This window comes from Daphnia pulicaria, chromosome 5 (assembly GCF_021234035.1).
Source record: "Daphnia pulicaria isolate SC F1-1A chromosome 5, SC_F0-13Bv2, whole genome shotgun sequence".
In the NCBI taxonomy this organism is placed as follows: Eukaryota; Metazoa; Arthropoda; class Branchiopoda; order Diplostraca; family Daphniidae; genus Daphnia; species Daphnia pulicaria.
This window is the reverse complement of record NC_060917.1, coordinates 214,384-236,030: the sequence shown is the minus strand read 5'-3', so window position 1 is coordinate 236,030 and position 21,647 is coordinate 214,384. Positions and strand designations below refer to the sequence as shown.

Genomic DNA, 21,647 nt, shown 5'->3' with positions numbered 1-21,647 from the left:
GGTAACACAGCGGTAAATTATTTGAAATGAACTTGGACATAATTTTCAGCCGTTCCGTCTAGTCGTGGTGGATGGCAAGGAATCTGTTGGCTTTTGCTATATCAAGCAGCGGTCGATCTCCTTTCTCTACAGATTGTAAAATTCTTTTAAGCGCGCAGTTCAAATCTACTGCTTCAAAACGCTATCTATTGAGGGCAATGGGCAACTTTCATCCGTAGGTCGCAAAAAAAAACCTGTGGACAAAAAAAGCGAAACGAAACAAAATGTGAAATCGTCGGGAATATTAAAAATTAAAACATCAAAATTTCATTACCATGTTTAAATCGTTACAGACATATCTCGTTACCGCCACATAGTAATTCGTAACGCTAACAGTCTAGAAGCCCTACAGGCGGCAGCTCTGTGAATTGTCGATTTCTAAAGACTGGGGGTCCAATGGAGAAAAATCCTTATTGTGTGCAGTTAAACAAGAAAAAAACTTAATGTTTGTAGAGTAAAAATCTACTAGGTCACCACGAGTGGGTAAACAAATCGAAAACGAGTTTATCTACTGCTATAGCGCAATGTATCCTCGTAATAGACTGAAGTTGGCGAGTTGCGTAACAAATTAGTCGAAGCCCAGTTGGGTACAGTATCCATTCCGTTTACAAGATCAACATAAACGAGTCTTATTTTTTTTCTACCGGAGTATATTCGTGAACAGCTGGTTTAAAAAAAGGAAAAACGATTAAGAAACTGCAACAATAACAAATGCTTTTTCTTCTGCAAAGTCAAGAATTTTTAGCGCGCGGGGTAGGATACACTAGAGACGTCATTTGTGGATGTCCCCATTTTTTTATTGACTCTTGGCTAAAATTATATATACTGCAAGTTATCCCAAGAATTATACATTACTTTTAATTTTAGTAGGATACTGTTAATGCTGGAATTTTTAGTTTTGGCATGTGTTTTCTGGTTTAATTAAGAAAAAATGTGTAAGGAAATTGAACTGCGCACTCCAAGAAAAGTTTTCTAATAACAATCCTCAAAGACTTCCAAATATAGTTGTTTAGTTCTTGTCCAACTATCTCGTCCTCAAGTTCGAGTATAGGTTTCAACAATGGCCTCGCTTCTTATCTTAAGTGGCGAAGCACATTAAGAGCCTTTACCAAAACTCTTTTGCATGTCCCAATATTGTACAACGTAAACAATGGACAAAATAAATAAATCGTGAGCAATTATCGATGGCGAGCTATTGTATCATGCAAGGTCATTCAAAAAATAATAATCTCAAGTTGAGGGTAAAAACGCATATTTCTCCAAGTTTAAAAATAGAATATAGCCCAATGAGATGGGCTTGCGCTCCTGCGTTTTCCAGCATTAAAACATCCATATAGAGCCCAACTATTCTGATTTTGACGGCGAACAGAAGTCTCTGTAGAAACTTTTTCGTTGGATGCAATGGACGGGATACGGTAGAAGCGGTTAAAACTACGGGGGCTGCTTCTAATTTTAGAAAGAATACCCTGGTTCCGAACAAGACGGCAGCAGCAACAATCATTAGAGCAGCGTCTCGACGCGCAAAGGGCTCACGTTGAAAGAGCTTTCTCACCCCGTCGACGACGTTCCGCCCTCGCCACTATATTCGTGTTTTCTCTCTTTGGATCGTGCTGTCGTGTTGTTTTCGACGTCGTGTCCGTTTGAGGTGTGGTAAATTCCATCCGAAACTTAAAATCAATCCAGTTTACAGGATTGTGTGTGACGAATCTTTTGTTCAACAGCATTTATTCAAGTGAGTTTTTACTTCTTCTCTACTTCAAATCAACGTTTGAATGAAATTGCTGTTTTATTTTTGAAAATTCCACCCGTCACCGAGTCAAACTGTGCGCATCTCGATTTACGATTTTCCAACTCCTCACAATCCTGCAATGATAAGATTGTGTAGACTTTTCTGACCCCCACAAACATAAAAAGGGATGCGACGATGTGAAGGAAAATATAAGAATTTGTTTAGTTAACCCCGCAGTAACAGCTTAGTCAGAACACACGACGGACTCGGATAAATTTAGCTTGCAGTCGGGACAATATACACACTTTGGCATTGGTTGTTACATGGTGCGCGTGAGTATTCGGTCGACAAGACGAGAGCCAGCCGAACGCCGGTTTTAAAGCTTTCTACAGTTCTAGAAGTTGAACGTGTCACAACTCGTTTCACAGTCATTCTTACTACTTGAAGTACTTGAAGCTGCCATAAAACTGCCATCTGGGATCAGTTGTCATAAAGTAAAACGCTGGTTACGTAAGAAAATCTTGTTACGAACATTTTTCCATATTTGTAGAAGTGTCAGTTTTTTCCCCGGAAAACAGCCTACCTAATATTCATTGAAGTGTTACAAGAAATTCTTAACTTTATGCACGATTTTGCAAGACGACAGCGACGGTTAAAAGGGAACTTGTATTGTTTCTAATTTCTAATCTTGTTTATTTGTTACTTCAACTAATTAGTCTAGATATAATGAGGTTAGCTAAATTTAGAAATTGTCTTTTTTTATTCGTTTCTTGCGAGTGTCAAATTGTAACGGAAAGTGTATCAGGGATTTGATTTAATTTGAATTTGTATGTCGAAAAATTCCAAATAAGGAATTTTTCCGTTTGGCAACCACGCTTAATTGTTTACACTATTTTGTTTTGAAAACGACTGAGCTTCTGTGGAGTTTCTAGTCTGTTTCCACTCTAAACATCCACTGGAGTGTTGTGTGTTACATTTTCAGTTTATTATTGGATTTCATCATGTCATATTTAATACAGGTCAAGCATCCAATCAACTTCTTTATAAGAAGAGAAACATGGATTCTGAAGCTGAGACTGTTGTACTGGAGAACATCATCAACTTACAAGTAAAGAAAGATTGATGTCTTAATTAAAAGGAAATGACTAAATTATGCATGATTTTAGGTAGATGAAAACCAAACAGAAGAAACTCCTGTAGTCGAAAAAAAGAAGAAGAAATCTACTACCAAAAAATCAAAGAAAACAAAACAAGATGTTGCTTCTAAGACAACGGTACAGTTACTTTCTATTTACCATGATATATTACTGCTGTAGGTATAAGCCAATATTAAACAACTTTTTTCTTTTTTTTTAGAAATTTGAAGGGAAAAAAATCCATGTCCGTTCAGTTGATGCAGCACAGGTCCAGCAAAAGTTCAATAAGGTAAATACAGAAATAGAAAGACTACTATATTAGTGACCAGTTAACACAAAAAAAAAAAAACATATTATGTTACTTTTACAGGTAGCATCTGATGCTGATGCCGCTACTACGCTTTGCAAGCTTTGCAACAAGCAAGTTTTTCAGATGGAAAGAGTGAAAGCTGAAAAGTTGATTTGGCACAAACATTGCTTCAAGTGCACTGAATGCCAAAAGAATCTAACGTGAGTAGGCATATTATGTGAGTTCAAATCAGTTCATAGAAGTGTTACAACTATTTAACTTTAATAAACAGGGTAGACACATACAATAGTCATGAAGGACTCATTTACTGCAAGCCTCACTTTAAACAGTTATTTCAACCAAAAGCAGTTCTGGAATCAGATGAGCCATGTAAACGCGTATTTAATATCGTAATTTTAAAGAGTTTTAAATTGATTTTGCATTTTTAAAATTTCAGATTATCTAAAGCCCGAATTGATTATCAGAGAAAGTCAGCCCATAGAGCTACCGGCTGACGTTGTGCGAGGTATGATAAGCTTAATTTAAATTACATTATGGAACAGTAAAACACATTAATTATTACTTATACAGCAAGTGAGACGTCTAATAGTTACGGCATGGACGAGTTAACAAACCTAGATCTCAAATCTAGATTTACAATCTTTGAGCGAGCCTCATCAAACTCGCAAGCTGACGTGGAAATTAGAGAAGATCACAAATCAGTGAAACGTTCTGAGAGTATTCTGTCACGACTAGCTCGGTAGGATAATTTTTATGTTGTAGCAAACAAAAATAATAATGCATCATCTTCCCTATAGGTTTGATCGTGATAATGCCACCCTGAAGGGCGACTTGTCCAAATCCTGTGGTAATTTAGACATCCAAGATTCGTCTTCTGAAGGTGAAGAAGGGTACATGTACGACGATGTTGCCGGCAACCGCTTGTCTTCTTATTTGGGACCGGATAATTCCGTGAACTTTGGTTCTATATCCGACATCAAATCGAAATGGGAGGATGACAAGAACGGGTCTCATTTCAACAGGCGAGAAGAATTGGCTAAACAGCGCAAGGAAGAGCTCAAGATCCTACGGGCTCGACAATGCCAAGTATTCGCTTTTAAAATATCGATTGGAGTAATGAAATTATTTGTGTCTCTGTCGTTCAAGGGCCGGCAACTTCGTTTGAAGGAGCAATACGAGCAGGCCACTCAAGAAGGAAAAGACGGCAAAGAATTTCATGTCAACGATGCCAATGTTGATCCGGAGAAGATTAAGCACATTAAAGATATTTTTGAAATGGGTGGAAACGAGGAGAAAACGTCAGCAAACAAAACGTCCGAGCATCTGGTCGACCCCGAAAAGCTCAAACAACTGAAGGGAATGTTTGAAAGTGGTGGCGAAAACTTTGGCGAGAAACACGAACGCCATGAAGAAGTGATTCTAGGAGGTAACTCACATTTTATACAGCGAATGCAACATTTGACTGTACACTTGAAATTTTGTTTTTAGCTGTTACCAAAGAGGCCCGCAACATCTTTAAGCAAATGGAGGAAAATGGATTTCAAGATAAGAATAAACAGAAACGAGTAGGATCCGAATAGTTGTATAATTATGTATCTTTAGTATGGAATTGACTGGAACTCGTTTTGTGGATTTCAGGAGCAATATGGGCTGGAAAACAAGGATACTTTTAAAAGCACCTCAGCTATGCTAGACTTGTTCCGTCGACTTGAAAAGGAGCCCGACGCCTTCAGAGGTAACGTTGACATTCCTTGAATGACAAATTTTGTAAATTTTAATCTTTGACGGAACGCATTCTTTTGTAGATAATCGCGATGAAGATGATTACGACGAAGAAGAGGAAGAAGGAAGTGACGGAGAATATTCAGATGATGGGCAGGGCTCCGATAACGAAGAGGAAGAAAATGTACCTGTTGGTTTGACTCCTCAACAACAGGAACTTTTACAAATTGTGAGTCAAATAGATTTTTTGAGCACGTTCCAGAAAATGGAGGGTGGAATTGCGCAAGAGCGCACGTTCATGGTCGCCTCCCTTTTTATTTTTTCCTTGTCTATCTTTAGGCCAGAGATCGGGCTGTGGCCAAAAATATGCGAGAGAAATTTGAGCGCTGGGAATTCAGCACTGATGAAGAGAAATTAGCTTACGAAAAAACCATGATGATCCCCGAGTCGGAAGAGATTCAAGCGTCATTAAACACGACCAGAAACTTGCGCGCCATGTTTGAAAACCTTCAAAATGAGCCGCCAAAACCAGAGAAGCCCAGGATCAAAGTCAACAGATTCGTTTGATGAGTTTGTTGATTTCTTTCTTTTTTTACACGGTTTAAACGAATAAGTCCTCGGGTGAGAAGTGGGGTGGGGAAGGGGAGGATTCTCTAAATCAAATTTGTCGTTGAAGAAAATGTTCTGTGTAATACTCAACCCAAAAAATTTTAACACACACTTGGATTGACAGCAAATACACTTTACTTGCAAAAGCTTAAAATTAGATGGTGACCAGACAAATAATAAAGGAAATCGTTTTCTTTTCTTGTGAAAAAATTGTTATTTCTGGGTGAATTGCTCTGCGATCACGGAGTCGATGTCCGACACTTGAGGCAAATGTAGTTCAGCTAACGGATAAAAACGCCGGATGAATTTTTTCGAAACCGTTTTTGGCCTACTGCTATTGAATCGGCGATATATACACTCAAGGAAGTCGTAAAATTTCAAAAGAAAAAAAATTGTTTTTGATGGGATCCAAACTCTTTAGATACTTGGGCGAGTCCACGTCGGCCAGCAGCAGGTTATATATGCTGTAATCCAGCGGATGCAGAGCTGCGGTTCTTCACGGATGCGGTGTGTGCGCCTTCTAACTGATTCCATCGAGCGCAACGTCCGCAGCAATAATAGACCCAGGAACATCTTCTCGTCGTTTAATGGAGCGATGCCACGTAGTTTTTTATTTTATTTTATTCGGTTTTGCGGGAGGAAGTGCAGCGTCTTCTGTTGTAATATTTTTTTCTTTTCTTTCCAGTGGAAAAACGATGCGCTTCGTCGCCGCCACCACGTCCATAAAGAACGGGAGGATCATAATCTAAAAAGTCCCTAATTTTAATGATGTTATAACAAAGTGCGAACGAGTGCGCCAGCCCAGTCGTTTACAACGTCTCTCGAAAAATGAGATCAAACTGCTGCGCATTTCTTTTCTGTTTTATGTGTGGTCTAGAAACAATATTTATAGGTGATAATTTTTCACAGTCAGTCATTTAAATATATATCTCCCTTCTTTTATTTCACGAACCGGTCGTAATCAATAAATTGCTGTTTCCGATTGTGTGTGTGCTCGTGACGGCCGTCCATTTCAACCGCCTGTTTGTTATTGCAGAGCTCCGGGAGATAAAAACAAAAAATAAAAACAAGACAATGAAAAATTATTTTTTCTTTCATTGTAAAAATGTTTTGGCGCTGGTCAGTAGGATTATTGAGGAGAACTACACAATGAAGAAGAAGCTATGTATCGCGTCTGGGTGGTTGCGGTGGGTTTAGGCGCGTCTGAATAATGAGGTGGCGTGTCACGGTCCGTCGGAATTTCACTCGAAATTACATCGCGCGCCATTTGTTGCGTGTTGCCAACAACGCCTTCGGTCCATATTTTCCACGAATAGAAAAAACAAAAAGACAGCCAAGGATCGCGTGAACTCATGAATGCATTGCACCACAGGGACGGAAGAGCGACGTATAATTCAATTTCTTGACGAGGAACCGCCACCCAGTCTGCCAACAAAAGGGCGGATCAATCATGTCCAATGGGAGAATCTTAATATTTTAATCAGCAAAAGGAACTACCACACCTTTTTGTAACGAACCACCTGCTTATAGCACAGACCAGTCCTTGAGTACGAATGCTCATGACTCATTTCTATTTTTAGCCATTCACGAAAAGACGGAACTATTCAATTCAAATTGGCTACGTTTATAATGAAATATCTTTCCTTGCCTGAAATAACTGTTAATTTTGATTGGTAATCCGGTTTGTTTGTTTTTTCTTCCGGAATTTCCCTTGTTTCCGCTTCTTCGTTGTTTCCCCCCTCCCGATCCCGAAAGAGCTTAGAAATACAAGCCTAATTAAATTCTTGTTTGCCATGAGGGTCTGTCAAGTGTCAACAACGTGAACTTGTACGTTTTCTTATCACGATGCCCCCCGAGTTGGATCCAACATTTGATATGGTCTTAACTTACAAAGAAGGGAAAAGCACGAGCTTATAATCCAGCCATCAGGTTTTACACAGGCACAAACTCTCACGCGCATTGCTTTTTTTGTTGTTGTGTTACATTTCTTGGCTAACCAGCAGCCACTACCCTTGGGTGTGGCCTTTCGTCTGACCTCATTATGCGTCGAGTGTAAATATAATGAATCGTGACGCAGGAGTAAATAAATCAAATGACTAATACGTTGTACGTGTAATTCATTTATTACGAGTTTTACGGTAGCTATACATTTTATTTTCACACTATTAAAAAAATAAAACGTGGAAATTGTCACATTGGAAATGCTTATTTTTATTTTTATTTTTTTTTTCTTATAATATCGAAACGAAGAGTTTGACCGGAAGTGGTTTAGTATAATATACGGACATGAAGTCATGAACATCATTTTGTTTTCCCTTTCCCCATTTCCAGGCCCTTAATATTATATTCCTCCTTTTTGCTAGAAAGTGAAAGCCATCTAGTGGCTCGGCTGTGAACCGTCGTCTGTATTTTAAGAGACCGACTGTCAAAATGGAGTCGCCGTGTAATGATCCGGTCTCTGCTCTACAAAACACAGAAAGTAAGTCGAAATTTTGTTTTTATTCAATCTACTTTCCCTTACGATCGATTAAAGGAAAGTTTTCTTTGCGGCCATTTGAAACCATTGAGAACTATTATGACGAAATTCCATGTTTGTACATAACGGAAGGGAGGGTTCATACGTATCTGTGGGACCCACCCACACTTCTTTTTTTTGTTGGTAGCAATTTGTTATCACCTCATTTTCGAGGTAAGTTGACACCTATCTAGGCGAATAATATCATGATGAACGACCATAGTTGTGTTCATGAATGGTATCAGATATTTATGTCTGATCTCTGTACGTCCTTGTAACAACTAAAGTCAAAGCTCTTCGTTACCAACCCAAAAATTACCATTCTCCTCTCACTCACATCATCAAGATTCTGATCACTTGTTTATCAGACTTGATCACGTGAGAGCAATAACCCTGTCAAATGGGTGTGACCCGTAATTCCTTTTCGCAATTTGTCATCACCAAGTTGCCAGGGTTGGCTCGTCATCCCAAATATTTATATTTATTGCAACTGTTTTGGAACTCACTCTCTCTTCCTGTGTATATGTGTTGTTCAGCTGCAGAGAGCTGTGTGTTAGCAGAACAGTCTCAGTGTATGGGTTCTGCTGGCCAGATGTGGGTCAGTTTCCTTCTGCAAAACAAGACTTTGAAAAACTCTAGTGTTCCCTTTTGAGAAGAACTTTGAGGTCGCGACCCACAGTCTCTCCCCCCATCTCTCGAATGTGCATTATCTGTCGTCTTTTTAGCGAAAGCCGTTGATTGACTGCTGTAATCAACTCCCGAAAGTGTTTTGTTGGACACATCAGCACTTGGGGGTGAGTCATCCATGGTTGCTGCAAGCTTTATATATATATATTTATCTATTTTGTTTTTATTTTATCCGTCGTGCACTCAGAGAAGATTCTATGCAACTTTTCTTTCTTTCTTTCCATTTTCTCGCCTTTTTTTCTTTTTAGTGTCTGCGTGTGTCAGAGTAGAAAAGCCATCCATCAGCAGGTTCTTTTTGGCACAGTCTTATTGTATAGCTGGAAAGAAAAAACAGGGACAGTCACCGTTAGTTGGGTCGCGCGGGCATGTATATGACGTCATTCAGCCGTACGATCGCCATTGCGTTTACATTAGAGCCCCATCAAAATGGGCGAGTTGGGTGTCAGAAACTTGCCTTCTCATTGGAACCTGTTAGCACATTTTCTAGCTGCTGGCCAGCGGCCAGCAAATAAAGGGCGAAAAAGCGATTAGATTTCAATATCTAGTGAATGGATGCGAGAAAGAAAGAAAGAAAAAAAAGTTGCGTTGCAGGTTGATGTGGTTACAACGAATGTGTGGTCGAAATTCACAGAGATAGTAAGAAATAGAATGAAAAATTAACAAGAAAAAAAAGAACAAATATCCAAGTATACGACGAGAGTTGTTTCATTGCCACCGCCTCCATAGCCAAGGGCCGCCTGTGCGGCTGGGAAAACGTCAGAACCGCTCGGGGAGGCTCCGACCGTGTGCTGTTGCTCGTGTTTTGTTTTTTCTTTCTCCCGGACTCGTCTGCTCGGCAGTTGCTTACGCGATTTCATTCCAAGTGGACGTGCTTTTTTTAACCTCCTCCCAACTCCCCACCCCAGAGAGAACTTACCAAACAACTAGCCCACGAGCCATCGATTGCTTCTTGACTGGCCAAACAACATCCACGAAAAATCCCTGACAAAACTAATGGGATTGTGTGTTAGGGTTGGACAAGCGCACGCACTTTGATGGGTTGTTGTTGTTTCTTCTTCGACAAGTAAAAATATACGTCGGGGTGTTTTTGAGGGGGGTAGAAAAAGGTGGAGATATTTGCCCCGTCTCGAGTGTCATCGTTGCAGTTCTCCCCAGCACGGAAGGGTTGGAAAAGAAAGAACACAGGATCGGATTACGAGCCTTTCCGTCCAGCTTATTCGTTTTGTAAACTGTGTTGTCCACCTCAACGGTCGTACCCTTCGATCTAGAGAAACAAGGGGTTCGGCTAATTCGAACGAGTTTTATTTGAAAATTTCCATCGAGAAATGAGTGTCGGAGTGGGAATGGGGATAGGACGGGGTCATGTGACGCTGGGTCACGGTGTCAACCTGACTGGTTCTAACGCGACTCCCGGTTCTGGCGTCGATGGCCTGGACGGCGGCGGTGGCAGTGAACATGACCAAATCAGTCCGACTTGGTCGGTGCAGTGCTGGGACACGCTGGGCGATCAAGTGGATCACTTGATCCTGTTGCCCGAACGGGCTCTGACGATGGACTCGGGTTGGCTGCAAGCCGATTTGGCCGAGATTCTGGCCCATTCCGTCATAGGTCACGGCAGGGGTGACGGCAGCAGCAGCGGTAGGGACTATTCAGTGACTCCCTTCTTGTCCCACCCGCACGAACGCTCCTCTTCGTCCCATGACGGCTCCGATAGCTGGTTCCCTCACAGCAGGAGACGCTCTTTAGACTGGAGTTTGGTCAATTCTTCAGCAGGCCAGCCACAATCTCCTTTTGTTGCCATAGCCACATCAGCCGACCGTAAGTTATACTCGTTTTTCCTCTTTCATCTTCTTCTTCTTGGCTCTGAATCTTAGGCTGCAGAGCTGGCCCATGTGAAAGACTCCCAACAAAAGGGAGAGAGGCCTGACATATTTTCCACGGGAGTCGTAACGGATCTCCATTCTTCTTGGGAGAGAGTTAAAGTCTTTCTCCTCTTTCTCTCCTTCAACCCTCGGCCTTTTTTTTATTATTGTGTCGGAAAGGGGCCGTGTCCTAGACTCTGGTCGTCTGGATTCCAAACATCAACAACAACAACAATAGAGCTCACACACAAGGAGGGGGGTTTGAGGGGGGGGGGAAGGTTAAAGGATACTTGTTATTAGTTATCCACTAACTCACAACAACAAAAAAAGCTTAACGCGTCGGATCGATAGTGACAAGCGAACCCAGGAATGTCTATATCTCGAGATTTTATTCCATTTTTAAACCTTAAAAACAACATTTCCGAGTCCCTCTTTTTTTCACGAGAACCCATAAGAATGTTAAGCGGGAAGGCTATAAAACTTTGGAACTTTTTTTTTCTTGTTTTTATATAAAAGAAGAAGAAGCCAATTAAACTTGGGAATTCACGATGCGATCCCCCTCCCTTCTCACCCCTCGCATTCGGATTCATTAAAAAAAAAGTTCCGATTTCTTCGCTTTTTTTTTGTTTCTATTTTTAAATGAAAAATATCTTGACGGTTACTAACGAGCGGAAGCGAAAGAATAACATTCCCCCCTGGTTTAATTTTGTCTTTTTATTTTAAAACTCAAATTGAATTTCGCCTTGGCGTGTCCTTGGTCGATTGGCGTAATGTCGTCCAATTTCGTCAACTCTAAAGAAACTTTCGAAAATAAAAGTTGCGTCCGTCGTTGAATTTCCCGTCGCTCGGGAGTGAAGGGGAAAAAAAGTTTTTTGTCTCGGTCGAAATCGACGATTGGATTTAAAGTTTAGAGACGTCGTGTGGTGTTCGTGGCTCAATGAAAAAAGGGAAAGGTAACAGTGCGTTGAATAGCCGATGATTGGCTTTCGCTTCTTCTTCTTCTTTTCTTTTTTTTTTTCTTGTTGTTGCTTTTTTTCTCGCCGGTTTCGTCCCTCCGAGTGTCGGGAAGGATTACAGAGTGAGGTGTGTGCAACTAGCCGTGCGTGTATTTGTCCAGTCATTGCCCCTTTCTTCTGGCCCCAGCGCCTGTGTGTGTGTGTGCTGGCCATCGTATAATACTTGGAAGCAGCTCGTCTTCATCCAAAAAATTGACGGTCAATTGCATGTGAACTGAACTTGCTCGAAAGCGACGAAGGAGGAGGATAGCAAACAGCAGCAGCAGTTGTCCAGCCCTGTGAGTTGATCCTCTTTCGAGCGTGACGGGGCCAGACCGAACCCACTCTTTTCTTAACTGGAGATTATTATTTCCATCAGTTACGATTAGGAGGAGGAAAAATGTTTTTTCTTTCTTGTTTGTCTGTATGTGTGTTTTCCCTCTGATTTCACGCTCTGGAGAATCAAAGTTGAAAAATCTCTGCGCGTTTGTGCCGTTAGATTCCCATGAATTGGCGTGCCGTTTTATGTGTGTAGAGAAGCTTGAGGGCCTTTTCATTCAGTGTCCCATTACGATTTGTTCCAAGTCCTTTTTTAGAAAAAAAAGTGAATGAAAGTCGGAAATCAAATGGCCAATTGAAAAATGTAATCTGGCTCGTGACATGTGCGGCCACGGTGACCAGCCGACGTGTCGTTAAGGAAAAGGGGGGGAAATATACATATACAAATGATGTTTTCCCTTTTTTTTCTTGTCTTGAGGGGAGGACTGTGGAATTGAAATGGTAACAACAACAATAACAACAATCCACACGGTGCCAGCTAATTGGTGTGTGAACGCGCACCGGGGACGGCCGTATGGGAGAGGAGAATTGTCTTTTGAATGATGGCCTTCCCCCGCGTGTGTAGCTCGGTAGTCGGTAGTAATACCCCTGCGCGTTACATAGTGGCGTCGGCTTCATCACGTCGACTGTCCGTTCCGGAAGTGGCTTTTTTTTTCTTCTTCTTTTCTTCCAGTTTTCTGTGAGCTTTTTTTAGGCTCTGGGCTGTTGGTCGTCGGGCCGTGACATCCAATTGGCGGCCGTGTCCACGTCACGCCCACTTCCTCTCTCTCTGCTTTGGCTCGGAGACGGACCAAAAGTCCATCCAAGATGAAGCACATTTTTTCGGTCTCTTGTTCGTCCTTGTTGGTCACGCGGGAATTGGTTTACCTCCCTCCTTCGCACTCCCGTTTCATCTCTGCTCGACCGCAATGCTCTTTTTTGGGAAAGCGATACACAAGAAAGAGAAGAAAAAAAAACGGGGTGAGACGCGGGACTGGTTCTCGGTCATCGATGATAAATATGGACCTGCGTGAACAAATGTTTCTTTGTATGGGAAAGCGAAGAACAAGATTTTCGACGTCGAATCGAGCCAAATGGCGGAAATCAATCAATTTATGTTTATTTATTCCCTAGCTTGTGTTCGACACGTAGGCCAGCCGTCTGGTGTGTCATCCCATCATCCGGTTTTGTGATCGTGACTGGCTCTTCTTCTATTTTTTTCCCGAAGAAAAAAAAATCGTTGGAAGAATGGAACGAACTTTTACAGTGTTGGTGGCGCTGGATAGTTGCTATCTCTTGGGGCGTTCACGAAAGACTTTTCTTTTACGACATGTCGCGTTATGACCGGAAGAACAGTATCTTGTCACAGTTGCGTCATGCATTTCTTGTCTTTTCATTCTGTTTTATTTTTATTTATCCGAGAAACACAAGCAAACAGCAGCAGGTGTGTTTGTTTTGTTTTGTCTTGTTGCATTTTATTTTTATTCTAAGGGTGCCGAGATTGTGGATAGAATATTTTGATTTAAAATAGAAAAAAGAATCCGGTTTATTCTTCTTCAAAAATAGATGAGACTCTCCACTGGTCCGAACTGGTCTTGTCCGTCCTTGTTTCCATTTTTCTTTTTTGTTGTCGAGTTGAGTGTACAGTTATATGTATTTTTTCGTTCGTTCGTTCGTTCGCCCGTTGATGGCGTGTGCAATGAGAAGGTGGGAGTGGTGTCCGTTGGTTATTTTTCCCTCCTTGCTTACTCCCTCTTCTCATTTTTGCGGTGACGTATTGGTCACGAGGGCTTCTCGCTCTGTTGAACACGTGGGCCGGGGTGTCCACTCAATTGGAATCTAGTCCTACCCCCCTTCGCTGTTCTCTGCTCCCACTTGTTCTTCTTTTGTGTATATATATCTATCTATCTATCTCTGGTATCTCTCTCTCTCTCCGCTGTTTTCTGTCTGTGTGGAAGGCGCTGAGAGAAACGGATCCAGATCGCTGACTCTGGATGTGTGCGTATGTGCGGCTCTCTTTTTTTTTGTTTCTTTCCTTTTTGTTATCTTCTCTTTCGCCTTACTTTTCTCTCAGTTCGTCGAACTTCATGTTTCTCTCTCTCTTTTCTCTCTCTCTCCACCCATTATGTATACCAGCAGGGCAGGAAAGCTGTTCTGCAACAGCCGCTGCCGCCGCCGCAGCAGCAGCAGCGTCGGCTGTCCAGCGGGAGGAGCGCTCCAAAGTGTTGAGAGAGCGACAGAACGAGGAGCGCCAGCGCAAGTTGGAGGAGCTGAAACAACAAGTAAACAAAAGACTCTTATTTAAATGGTTTTTTTTTTTCTTCTTTATTATTATTCATTCATTTGTGCTGCTGCTGCCTTGGGTCATTTTCGGCCTGGCCCGTCCTCTTTGGCAACTCAACTGTGTTGTGTGTGTGCGTGTAGCGTCATCATTATTCATTGGTTTGGTTTTCTGTTGGTAAAAATGGTAATAGGCGTTGGCGACGCAAAAATTTCGTGAACAGCAAGAAGAGGAACGTCGTCGCCGAATGGAGGAGCAGCGCCTACGCGACCTGGAACGGCGCACCCAGGTCGAGGAGCGCAAAAAGGCCATCCTGGAAGCAGAACGCGAACGACGGGAGGCCATGCTGCGTCGCAGTGAAGACCGCGGCATCCGACAGGAGACGAAGCGCCGCAACGAACGCGGATCCATCGCCTTTGCCTTTGGCAGCTCCACGCCGAGGATGCTGGAGCCTGTCGACAGCTGCTCAAGTTATTGGGGTTCCAGGAGGTAACAACGTCAATGAGGAAAAACCCATTGCCAAAAGCATATTTTCTGGAATGGCTCATTTACATTTTTCTAAATTGAATTTCTTCCCCTTTTCTCATTCTCTCCGTCTCTCGTTTTTGACTTTGGGATTTCAAAAATGACACAGGGCCACGTCAACCACCAATGTCATGTCTGCCTCCAGTCACGGACGCGTGACGTTGAACGAGGCTACCACACCCAATGGCGGTGGCAATAACAACAAACTTCGAGCCTCTTCAGTCTTTGGACTTGATCAGAATCAAGGTAAAAAAATACATTTTTCATTTCATTTTGTTAATCGAGAAAATGTGGGAAGGGGATTATTATTTATACACACCGCCATTTTGAATCGGTTGTTTGTTGTCGCCTCGTTTTGGGTTTTTTTTCTCTTTTTTGCTCATTTCATTTTCATACTTGCAAATTTTATTTTATTATCGCCGTCGTCATGTTGTTTCGGTTGAGGCTTTGTACATACCGGTCCGTTTGTTGTTATGCTGCGTGCGTTTTTTCTTTCGATTTATTTTTGACACGTCATCCATCTTGTGAAAAAATACTGAAAATCATCTTAAACATGCGTATCGACGATGCTGATGATGACATATGTTTCGCCAACGGGGCAACAAACAACAAAACACAAAATAAATGAATACGAAAATGAGAAGATGACGAAAGCAACGACCGCGGGCAACGACAGCGGGGGACTCAAGTCGTTGAATGGGAAACTCGGCGTCGAGCATCAGAAGTGATGACGTCGTCCCCTTCGACGACGACCGCCGTTGGTAACGACACAGCCAAGATCTCGGCTTTGGGCCAACAACACCAACTACAACAACAGCAACAGCCATACTACCAATACCATCACAACTACAATAGGTGGTCGGCTGGTCGACCTCATACAAGTTCACTCTTTGGTGCCGGATGTTTCTTTCTAGGTGAGGCCTTCTACTATCCGGTGGTGCACGATCGTTGACTTGAAACACAAAAAAAAAAAAATTGATCGGCTTCCTTTGATCGAGGGAGAAACAAAACAAAAATTATAAGAAAAATCTTCTCCTTATAATCCATGGAATGCTTACAACCAAAAAAGATCCGCTCTGATGAATCCTGCATGGCCTCTGGCAAGAAACACTATTATTATCCACACACTCGGCTTAAGAAATGATCGTTATTATTTTGTTTGTTATTTTCTTTTTCCTTGTTTTTTGTTTCATTACCATACTGTGTTTCGTTCGTTGTTTAGTTCCTTTCAATCCTCCATTTGTCACACACTCACGCTCCGTTGCATCCTTTTGTTTTAAGCTTTTTCTTCTTCTTTTTATTTGTGTGTGTGTGTTTTGACACGAACGTAACAACAATGTTGGCTGACGCCCAATTCCAATTAACTAACGGGAGGAATGAAATCGTTTGTTTTTTTTATTTGCCGTTTCGGGTTTCGTTTGCATGTTTTGTGTAACTTTTTTTAAATTGGCCTATTCGCGTCGTCTCATTTTGGTCTGTCGATTGCCTTTTTCGCAGGTGATGACTTGATGACGCAATCGACTTCAGCTGTTCAAGGCGGCAGGAGGAAACGGACGGATCTGATTCCGACGATCCCAATCCACCGGGGTGAAGGCGATCGATCGCCGCGCTCGCCTCTCTACGGCTCGTCGTCCGGCGCCTCGTCCAGCCGGGGATCCGTCAATCGCTCAACAGGTATGTCGGTCTCGATGTCGCGATTGGATCAATTGTCGCACCATCGCCGTCGACTCTCGCAAAACCAATTGCCCTCCCCCACCACTCCCTTACAGCCCTTGCACGAATCCGAGCCCCAACAGCCACAACCAACGGCCTCCTCCTCTACTACCAAAACGGCCTCCAATTCCTCCACACGGTCGTCTCGACCCGCATCCCGATCGCACCACTCGTCGGCGGCTACAACAACAACAACCGCGTCGTCTCCGTCGTCTCCCCAAGGAACGATTGCAGCACGAGGCAATCGCAGCATGTCAAAAAGCATGTCCCATTTGGCTCCTGGCCGTCCTTCTTCTTCTTCGGCTAATAAAGCCGGCGCTCCATCAGTCGACGGCTCGACTCCTCCGCCACGTAATGGCGCAACGACAACAACGACGCGAGCCGAGCGTTTGCGCCAGAAAGCGCGGCAGCATGCACCGCAACGCCCTCAACATGGTATTATGACTGGCTTCGATTGGTGTCGGGTATATACGGGCGCTTGAAAGACAAATCCAACAACACGCAACATCCCTCACCCGTGGACTGGTGGTGATGTCTTGTCTTAGTCTGCGCTCAAACGGCTTTCGGTGCAAGTTTTTCTTCTCGTCGCTTCTCTTGGCTCACATTTTTTCTCTTTCTTTTTCCTTTCACGCCTCGGCTTTGGTGGAAAAAAAAATAACGAAAACAAATTCCAATTGTTTCCCAACATTGGGGGGAATTTGTGTCTTGGTCATCCGCGCCGTCACGTCCGCTGGCTTCTCTATTTTTCGTCCGTTGACCACAAAATTGGATATCGGCCTTGTATGGCATTGAGAACGCCGGCAACCCGGAAAGCGGTGGCAGCAGCAGCAGCAGAAAAAGTGGAATAATTGTGAAACCTTTTCTCTTTTTTTTTCTCTGTCGTCAAAGGAAAAAAAAAGAAATTTGGGGTGAAAAAATTGTCTTTTTTAAAAGTTGATGATCGAGGGGGGAATTAATTTCGAAAGATCAAAGTAGAAAATGTTCTTTTTCGGCAACATTTCGTTATAGTAATCTTTGACCCTAACGTGATTGTCTAAACCAGTCTATTAGAGAGTTACAAGTACACAAGTCGGGTTTAAAAAAAAAAGAAAGAAAATAAAAACTGGGACTGCGTCACAGCAGCTGCGACAGTCGGTTGGCACACAAAAACCCGCAAAAAATAAATAAAACGGCGCAGCCAGTTATCCGCGATTTTGCGGACTGAATAGCATCACGACGTGGTCTGACGGAAAAAAAATAGAAATAGGGAGCAGAAGGGCCGCTCTTGTCGGGTAAACATCTGGCGCGTCTGTGCTGCTGTTGTGTGTCTGCTCGGGGAAATAACAGGGCCAATCCGATTTGCTTATGGAAAGATGATGGCGTGACGCGGCGACGGCGGTATTAGGATGGAAAATGGAGGAAGATCGTCATCTTCCTCGTACCGCCACGCGATATAAGAAGAAAAAACCGCAACGGGTTCTCTCTCTCGTTTTATTTCATTTTGTTTTGAACAATTTAGTATTTTCTTTCTCGGTGGTTGTTGTTGTTGTTGTCGTAATTTAGAGAAGCTTTCATCTTGGGCTCAACCTCATTCACCGTGACGTCTTCAACCGTCCGCACTGTTGCTGTTGCTTTAAATGTACATCCGCTCTTACCTACTCCCCCCTCCTCCTCCTTCCCTGGCTCCACTATATATTGGAAACTGCTTCCATGTTGTCTAATTCTTTCAACAGGAACTTTCGACCTCCTTTTTCTGGCTCTTCGGCGTTTCGTCCTTTTTTTCTTCTCTTTTTTATGATCACGAGAGAACTTTTTTGATTGCCGACTCGTTCATTTCCTATTCACTTTTTTACCTCCGTGTATTTATATTTGATATCTTGTGCGTTCTTTTTTCTAATTTTTTTTGTTTTACGATCGGAAACGAATAGGTCTACGGAGTGGAGACATAACACCATCGTCGCCGACGAGGCCGTTGAGTGCCTTGAGTCAGGTGAGCAGCGTGAGCACGACGGTGGCTAGCAGCAGTGCCAGCATCAGTGGACACGTCCGAGCACGTACCGCTCCGGCCGGAGGCAGAAAGTAAATCGCTTTTTCCCGTGCCCCATTATTTTTCTTTTAATTCGTTTTTCAAAAGAGAGAAACGAGATGACTGTGATCATTGCAACTTCTTTCTCATTATCATTCCCAGTATATATATGCTGCAGTAGATGTTTTAATAATAATGATAATATTCAATTTTTTTAGACCACGTCCAGTAAGCATAGCCGGAACGGGTATGTCGCTCAGCGAGGCGGCTCGAACCTCTCGTGCCTCACGTGAAAACATCAACAGCCGCGAGCGGAGTAAAGAAACGAAGGAGAAGGAGAACGAGAGAACTCGCCAGACGCAACCGACGCCAGCGACAACGCCACGTCCGGCCAGAGCGCGAAGTGCTGACATGCGTAAAGACAACAATAACGCCGCCACACACAAGTCGAGTCCCGAAGGTGCTCCGTCGCAGCCGAGCCACGCCAAACGGCCAAACAGGGACGCCGGCAGACATCCGTCGGCCAGAGAGACTAAAACGCCCGTCAAAGCCACGGCCGAGGCCCCCAAGAGCGCCAAAGGAGTCAAGACGGAAGAAGGAGCTGCTACCACTAGCAAAGCTAATAATAAATCGGTGGCGGCAGCAGCAGCAGCAACCAAAAAGGCGGATGAGGAAGCCGTCAAGGCAGCAGAACTGGTTCAAGTGACAGTTCCGCCAGCCGATTCCCAGCCAGAATCTAAGGAAGTGGTGAACGTCAAAGTTGAAGAAAGCCACGATCCCACAGCTGTTGAAACGCTTCCGGCTGCCAACGAGACCGAAATGATTTCGATGACGGACTCTACTGCGTCCGGTGATGCTCCGGATGTTGAAATTCTTCCTCCCGTCAACACCACCAACAATGACGTGGCTGTCGTTTCCACTCCGTCGGAAGTATCGAACGTTGAGGGACAAGTCTCCGTCGACTCGATTCCGTCCGGAGCGACGACTCCATCGGAGACGGGCTCGGTATCTGGTGATTCGGTTCCTTTGTCGTTGACGTCGCGTAAAATCATTTCGTCTGAAGAGGAGGCCAAAGCGGCCCTGGCCGAAAAACGGCGCCTGGCCCGCGAGCAGATGGAACGCGAAGCCGAACGCGAGCGCCTTAGAGCCGAGGAGGAACGTCTGCTGGAAGAGGAGCGACAGAGGCAGGAAGAGCTCGAGCAAAAATTGGCTGAAGAAGAAATGGACCGGATGGCGCTAGAAGCTCGTCAAGCCGAAGAGGAACGCCTCCAAAAGTATATAAATGTTTTATCACAAGTTGTTGTTCAATCAATAACATTATTCTCTTTTTGTCAGAGCCATTGAGGAAACGCAGCGCCGTGAAGAGGAGGAGCGCCTCCGCCGGGAGGAGGAAGCTCGCCAGCGGGTCGAGAAGGAGCAGCAGGATCGCAAGGCTCGCGAAGAAGCTGAGAAGCTGCGCAAAGAGAACGAGGAGCGTCTGCGTCGCGAAGAAGAAGAGCGACAGGAGAGGCGAAAGCGAGTTGAGGCTATCATGGCTCGAACGCGAGGCAAGAGCAGCGGTCCTGGGTCGAGCAACAACAAGAGCGGCAACGAGCTCAACAACGCTGTGAGCAGCGACCAGTCAGCCAGTGACGTGACCAGCGTCGGGATGATGAACAACAGCATCAGCCAACCCGATCTGCTGGGCGATATTGTAAATAAAAGCACGAGCAACGGCTCTGGCGACGGCAACAACAGCAACGGGCAATCGTCTTTGTCGCCCGACGACGACTCGCTGATGGATGATGACACCACCAAGCAGAAGAACAATGGCTTCCACCTACACCACAATCACCATCACAACAACCAACATATCGACGCGACAGATTCCTCCTCCTCCCTAGCAAGCACCACCAGTGATTTACCAGACATCTCGAACGTCACAGCCAACGCTGACAGCGACAGCGTCAACTCGATTGCCAGTACTAACAACATAACCGCCGAAGTCGAGCCTGTCGAATTTTTAGCTTGAAAAGTTGACTTTCGGCTGTATCCCCCATTTCCTCCTTTTTCTTTATTTTTTTGGTCCTTCCTTATTTTTTCCTTTTTTTGATTTTTTTTAAAACGTCGTTTATCCATTTCTTAATATTCTTGCTAGAGAAAGAAGCTCAGCGCGCTGGGGTTTAGACGGATCAATCACGGCCATCGTTTTCCTCGATTTTCTTTTTTTTGACCCCCCAAAAAAAAAGAATTATTTAAAAGTGAAGAAAAATCAAATGTAGATGATCGCTTCTTCTTCGCATCGAAAGGAAAAGTCCTTGTTTGTTTGTTTACTTTTCAACTGGTAACCATCTATTTCTACATAATTTTTTTTTTATTGTATTCCACATTTTTCTTGGTCGTGGGCTTTAATAGCGAAACTGAAAGAAAAGGAGTTTTCTTCACGAGGAAAATTGTGCGAGGAAAAGTTGCAGCTGGTTAATGTTTTCTTCTATTTTCTTTTCGTCTTTCGAATCGCGGTCGATGAGTTTTTAACTATTTTCATAAACATCTGCATGTCTATGTTCCGACGAGAACTTTCATTTCCCCTTTCCTATCAAACTGCCTCCTTTCTAGGATGTTTTATAGACATTCTTGATTCAATTCTTATATAATTTTGAAATGTATTTTTCCTTTAGTTTCACTCCCCGCTTTGTCCATGTTTTCTCCTTGTCCTTCATAGAAGAAGATAACTTATACCTTTCAATGTTTAACAATGAAGGTGTGTCCTCCCCTGTCTTAACCCCCCCACCCCCACCCTCTTTTTTGTGTGTGTTCCGAGTGCGTGTTTTTTTGTCGGCAGGGCTGGAGAGTTTGGAAGTTGTGATGAGGGGAGATGTGTCTTTAGAACTTTAAAAAAATGAAATAAAAAAGGAAACGAGTTCCAGGAATGATTTAAATGTGTACAACCCCTTCACACTCGTTTTTCTCCGGCGTGTTGGAGTAAAAGATGAATAAACTCTTGTAATCTCATCGCGTTCATCGTTTTATTTTTACTGCTTCTCTGCTTAGTTGTAATTGTAATGCACCTTAATTCTAAACAAGCTCTGGTCAAGACCGTTCATAATAGTCGGATTACTATTTTTATTATTGTCTTATTACGGCTATTAGCGAATTACTGAAAATCTTATGCATTTGGATTTTTTAAAAAAGCAAATATTATCACAAACAACAATCGAGTCA

The 21,647-nt window shown here is 43.3% G+C and overlaps 2 protein-coding genes across 11 annotated transcripts; both read left to right on the top strand.

Annotated features, from left to right (window-relative positions):
- Positions 1–1,544: 1,544 nt before the first annotated feature.
- Positions 1,545–5,699, top strand: LOC124340646 (protein-methionine sulfoxide oxidase mical3a-like). 3 transcript variants are annotated; one of them, XM_046793239.1, is made up of 14 exons: positions 1,545–1,771; positions 2,788–2,876; positions 2,935–3,042; positions 3,125–3,193; positions 3,275–3,414; positions 3,486–3,583; positions 3,651–3,719; positions 3,785–3,953; positions 4,012–4,300; positions 4,361–4,640; positions 4,703–4,779; positions 4,853–4,949; positions 5,020–5,165; positions 5,276–5,699. In XM_046793239.1, exons 2-14 carry the CDS (start codon positions 2,826–2,828, stop codon positions 5,501–5,503), a joined length of 1,821 nt encoding a protein of 606 aa, XP_046649195.1. In that variant the 5' UTR covers positions 1,545–1,771; positions 2,788–2,825; the 3' UTR covers positions 5,504–5,699. The 3 variants fall into 3 exon arrangements, with proteins under 3 accessions (XP_046649195.1, XP_046649197.1, XP_046649196.1); XM_046793241.1 differs by lacking the exon at positions 1,545–1,771 and adding an exon at positions 1,893–2,262; XM_046793240.1 differs by lacking the exon at positions 1,545–1,771 and adding an exon at positions 1,893–2,278.
- Positions 5,700–7,893: 2,194 nt separating this feature from the next.
- LOC124340631 (ensconsin-like) lies at positions 7,894–21,437 on the top strand. Of its 8 annotated transcripts, none has more exons than XM_046793207.1 (9): positions 7,894–8,024; positions 14,059–14,204; positions 14,397–14,692; positions 14,838–14,974; positions 15,373–15,642; positions 16,226–16,876; positions 18,349–18,499; positions 18,665–19,720; positions 19,782–21,437. In XM_046793207.1, exons 1-9 carry the CDS (start codon positions 7,976–7,978, stop codon positions 20,455–20,457), a joined length of 3,432 nt encoding a protein of 1,143 aa, XP_046649163.1. In that variant the 5' UTR covers positions 7,894–7,975; the 3' UTR covers positions 20,458–21,437. The 8 variants fall into 8 exon arrangements, with proteins under 8 accessions (XP_046649163.1, XP_046649164.1, XP_046649166.1 ...); XM_046793208.1 differs by having other exon boundaries at positions 7,935–8,024; positions 14,062–14,204; XM_046793210.1 differs by lacking the exon at positions 7,894–8,024 and adding an exon at positions 8,614–8,854 and having other exon boundaries at positions 14,062–14,204.
- Positions 21,438–21,647: the final 210 nt, after the last annotated feature.